The following is a 5,043-nucleotide window of genomic DNA, read 5'->3' as shown; positions in this document are numbered from 1 at the left end:
CTCCAGAAGAAAAAAAAAGTATGGAAAGCCAAATGTCATTAAGACATTAAAAATGGGTTTTATTGGCCGGGCACGGTGGCTCACGCCTGAAATCCCAGCACTTTGGGAGGCTGAGGCGGGCAGATCATGAGGTCAGGAGATCGAGACCATCCTGGCGAAGACGGTGAAACCCCGTCTCTACTAAAATACAAAAAAATTAGCCGGGCGTGGTGGCGGGCGCCTGTAGTCCCAGCTTCTCGGGAGGCTGAGGCAGGAGAATGGCGTGAACCTGGGAGGCGACGGAGCTTGCAGTGAGCGGAGATCGCGCCACTGCACTCCAGCCTGAGAGACAGAGCGAGACTCCGTCTCAAAAAAAAAAAAAAAAAAAAAAAAAAAAAAAAGGTTTTATCAATCCAGTAACTGCACTGAGCCCCCGCTCCACACCAGGCCCTTGCCTCTTGCTTCTCTCTGCAAGTCTTCCCCCAGGCAGTGTATCAGATGCAGTCCACCTCCCTGAAAGAGAAATGGACAAATTTAGCTGCACTTTGGGTGAATTTTATGCAACTTTCTAAGAAGCTTAGGTCCTTTCTAATAAACTTAGATCTCTAAATATTTTTATTAAAGATGTTTCCCTTTAGATACCAATATTCCTATACACACTAAGGAAAATTTAGTGATTCTGCTTCTTATTCCTTTAGTGGATCGAGATTCTTGTACACACATTTCCATGTTGCAGCAGCTCTTTAAGAAAGTAACCTTTTGTACCAAGTTGTTGGTGATTTTGTTTATCTTCTTATCCCAGTTAGCAGGAAAAAATTGAATTCAGACAAAGTGGGATGGTTGAAGATACTGGAGAATATTGTTATTACTCAATAATAAACAGCAGGAAAACCTTTGGAAATAAAACCAATCTTCACAGTATTTTTCTGAGTCATATAAAAATCAGTGGTTAACCTACGTTACTGCATTTTAGAAGCCCCAATAAGCAAGCTCGTTCACCCAGGTTCTTTGTAATTCCTCATTTAAAAAAATAATGATTAAAGAAATGTCCAGTGTATATTCTGTTTATGCAGTCCTTACATTAATAATTTTCCTTACTGTAAAAGCTACTTGTATTTTTAATACAATATTAGCAGCTTTTTGGTTTGATTGGCCTGACTTAATCAGGAGAAGCATAGCATGGGCTCACAGTAGGGAAAAGCTTGAAAGTGTATTAAGGAAGATGTATCAAACTGGCAGATCCAGCAAGTATTTTTAGCTCTGAAATTTGAGGTGGAGCTCTTCTATGTGCTGTTTTTCCCTGAGAAACGTGTCTGCCTTGTCACTTGAGGAGCTGTGACTGGGAAAACTGTTTTGTAGTGAGCTCATCAATTAAACATTTGAAGTTCAGTACATGCCATAGTAACCTTTTGATCAGTTTTGGAGAGAAAATGTGAAGAGGTTTTGGTAAAATAAAATGGTTGAATAGCTCCATGAAGTTGATATTTATGAATGTCACACTCTAATTTCAATTTATTACAGCTTTCAAAGTCCTATGAAAAGATTGAAAAGGCCCTCAGTGCAGGGGACCCCTGTAAAAGTGGCTACGTGTCTTTTAATTATCTAAAGATTGTCCTGGACACCTTTATATACCAAATACCAAGAAGAATTTTTATCCAGTTAATGAAAAGGTAAGAGTCTCATTGTTTCCTTGACATTTTTTCCTCAAACGTCAACCGTAAGAATCAGGCACAGCTTTGTTTATTTTTTATTAATGTTTTAGACTTTTTATTACTGAAAATTTAAAACGTATACAGAAGTAAAGAGAATAATACAGTGAATCCACGAATGTACCCACTACCCAGCTTCAACAGTGGTCAGATCTTGGCCAATTATCTCATTTGTATTCCTGCTGATTTTCTTCAACCCCAGATATTTCTGAAATAAATGCCAGATAGCATATTTCCCTCTCCCTCTAAAAAATAAGAACTCTTTTAGAAACAAGGTAAAATACAGTTTTCACATCTAATAGAGTTATCAGTCATATTAATAAATATCCAGTCAAGGTTCAAATCTAACTGCTTGCCTCATGTTTTCTAATTTAAATTTATTTAAGTCGGGATCCAAATTAAGTCTGTAGTTACAACTGGTTGATTTATCACAATTCTTTTTAGAACTATAGCCCTCCTCTCCATTTCTTAATTTTAGAAGTAATCTGGATTGTTCATTATGGGGGCTTTCTTACAATCTGGATTTGACTGCTTGTAACCCGCAGTGACATTTAACATGTTCCCTGTCTCCCTCCCCTAACTCCCTACCCTAAATTGATAGTTAGATATAGATGTACAGACCCATGTTCATTGTGTGTGTGGGGGGGGGGGGGAGAAGTACTTCATAGGTAGTGGCAAACATATATAGACCGTCTCTCTTTTCGTGATCTTATCAACCATTGTTGATCATACCTAGATCCATTCATTCACTGGAGATCGTAAAATGATGACATTCTGTATCTATCGTTTCTTTTTCTCTTACTAGTTGGAGGACTTCTGTAATAACAACTTCCCCTCTCCAACTATTTGGTAACAACAAGACACAGTTAGTATAAGAAAGGCAGGATATCCTTGATTATTTCTGTGCGTTTCCTACTTTCCAAAATAATGAACTGGTTCCCTAGCATCCTCCAAAAGTGAACAATGAGTGTTTTTTTTTAAATTATTTTTTCTTAATAATGATTATGGACTCATGACTTTAAATATATTTGTGTCTCAGTTCATTACAGCTGTTATATTGATACTCAGTTTGTTCCATCTTGGCCAGTGGGAGCATTTTCATGTTGGTTCCAACATCCTGTTGATGTGACCGGGTAGTCTTTGACAACTTCCTTGCTTTCCTGTATGACAAATGTTCCAGGCTCTTCTTGTACATCCCTTGCCTGGGACCTGGCATGAGCCATTTCTCCAAGGATCCCTGTTCTATTCAATTTGAAATGGTATATGTAGACCACAATCTAGGTTAGGAATATTCTCTTTACCTGGTTTTCTGTCCAGGTAAGACAGAGAACCTTTTCTGGGGGGAAGTAGAGTAGAAGCTAATGGAAAGATTGTCCTGTCAAACTCTGGGTAATTGATAGGTGCCCTGCGGTTTTCCTAGAAAGGAGAGGCATGAGACAAGGGGATGGAAAATGCAGCATGAAGCTACAGCAGCTGGATCCATTCCCCGCAGCACCCCACTTTCCTTGCCAGCTCCCTATATGTCCAGAGAGAATCACCATGTATGAATACTGTGGCTTTTAGAGTGAAAGCAAAGTTTGGCCCTAGGAGTAAATATTTCCATGGCTCAGAAAACAGCTCTTTTGTTCTGTCTACACATGGTGACATTTTTCAGGAATTACTTTCTTGGATCGCTAAAATTTATGCGACCATTTCTTCTTATCTCATTTTCAAAATTATGCAAATAATAATTTAATAGCAATAATAAAAAGTAAAAGCAAATAGTCACCATCCTCCTTACCTAACAAATTTACTATTTTCATTGTTCCACATTCTCTTCCATTTTTGTATTCACACACAAATATAATCTTTACATATTTGTAATCAGAGTGCATCACAGTTTTATATTGTGTTTTTTAAAATAGAAATGCATATTATAGACATTTTTCATATTGGCTTCATAGTCTTCAAAATTATAATGGTAATGAATGCATACAATGTCATTCAGCTAACATTTGTTGAGTGCCTTTCTGTATCAGACATGGTGGTAGATGCTAAAAATGAAGAAATAAGGCTGGGCGCAGTGGCTCATACATGTAATCCCAGCATTTTGGGAGGCCGAGGCAGGCAGATGACCTGAGGTCAGGAGTTCGAGACCAGCCTGGCCAACAAGGCGAAACCCCATCTCTACTAAAAATACAAAAATTAGCTGGGCATGGTGGCGGGCCACCTGTAATCCCAGCTACTTGGGAGGCTGAGCTGAGGCAGGAGAATCACTTGAACCCAGGAGGCGGAGGTTGCAGTGAGCTAAGATCACGCCACTGCACCCCAGCCTGGGCGACACAGTGAGACTCTGTCTCAAAAAATGAAGAAATAAATAACAAATCGTCCCAAGCCAGAAAGACTTGCCAGAGTGATGATATCTATGAAGAATATGATGGGTGCATAGAATGCATGTTTTGGGGGTTGAGGGTGGCCAGGGCTGAGGTGTTCTTATAACTTGTTCTATCCAGGGACCTAGGGATTTCTGAGTCTCTTTTTTGCATTCACCCTGAATTCCCAGTGGAATAGGTTGCTGGAAACCATAGCAGAGTGAACATTCAGGTGCTAATGTCATGACTGCTGTATTAGATACCGTTCTCGTGGTACACATATCTGGAAGTACAGATTTGTCATATCTTCCTGGTCAACTGTTCCCTTTACTATTATATCATAGCCCTTTTATCCCTATGAATGCCTTTTGTGGTCTATCTTATCTGCTATTGAATTATAACAATTTTAATTAGTATTTGTCAGGTATATCTTTTTCCAACTTTTTACTCTTTTATTGTGATATTTTAGGCATTTCTTATTAAATAGCATATATCTATTTTTTAAAAAATTCCAAAACTAACATCTTTGCTTTTTTGACTGTCAAGTTTAGTCTGTTTTCATTCATTGTGGTTAATATGTTTGAATTCTTCCCCCTGCCTCTTATTTTGTACTATTATTTCTTCTGCTCTTTCTTCTTTTTTCTTTATTCCTTGTCTGTCTTGTTTGGTGTTGGCTAAGTTTTCCTTTTTTTTTGAGACAGAGTCTCACTCTGTCACCCAGCTGGAGTGCAGTGGTGTGATCTCAGCTCACCATAGCCTCTGCCTCCTGGGTTCAAGCGATTCTCCTGCCTCAGCCTACCGGGTAGCTGGGATTACAGGCATGTACCACCATGCCCAGCTAATTTTTGATTTTCAGTAGAGACAGGGTTTCGCCATGTTGGCCAGGCTCGTCTCAAACTCCTGACCTCAGGTGATCTGCCCACCTCAGCCTCCCAAAGTGCTGGGATTACAGGTGTGAGCCACTGTGCCTGGCCAACGTTCTTTTTTTTTTTTTTTTTTTTTTT

At 39.2% G+C, this 5,043-nt stretch overlaps 1 protein-coding gene and 1 long non-coding RNA gene across 4 annotated transcripts in view; both read left to right on the top strand.

The window, feature by feature from the left end:
• The window catches only part of LOC108514018 (uncharacterized), a 2,750-nt gene extending 1,631 nt beyond the window's left edge, over positions 1 to 1,119 (top strand). The window contains exons 2-3 of the long non-coding RNA XR_001881079.1: positions 20 to 56; positions 382 to 1,119. This is a non-coding gene — a long non-coding RNA (uncharacterized LOC108514018). The remainder of the gene's footprint in view (positions 1 to 19; positions 57 to 381) is intronic.
• Positions 1 to 5,043, top strand: part of EFCAB6 (EF-hand calcium binding domain 6) — a 324,746-nt gene that overhangs the window by 112,378 nt on the left and 207,325 nt on the right. For all 3 annotated transcript variants that reach the window (XM_017850034.1, XM_017850033.1, XM_017850035.1), the window contains one exon: positions 1,501 to 1,649. In XM_017850034.1, coding sequence (XP_017705523.1) covers positions 1,642 to 1,649 — 8 coding nt within the window. In that variant the 5' untranslated portion in view covers positions 1,501 to 1,641. The remainder of the gene's footprint in view (positions 1 to 1,500; positions 1,650 to 5,043) is intronic.

This window comes from Rhinopithecus bieti, unplaced genomic scaffold, assembly GCF_001698545.2.
Source record: "Rhinopithecus bieti isolate Rb0 unplaced genomic scaffold, ASM169854v2 scaffold_33210, whole genome shotgun sequence".
In the NCBI taxonomy this organism is placed as follows: domain Eukaryota; kingdom Metazoa; phylum Chordata; class Mammalia; order Primates; family Cercopithecidae; genus Rhinopithecus; species Rhinopithecus bieti.
The sequence above is the reverse complement of the archived record's forward strand: the minus strand, read 5'-3'. Positions and strand labels throughout refer to the sequence as shown.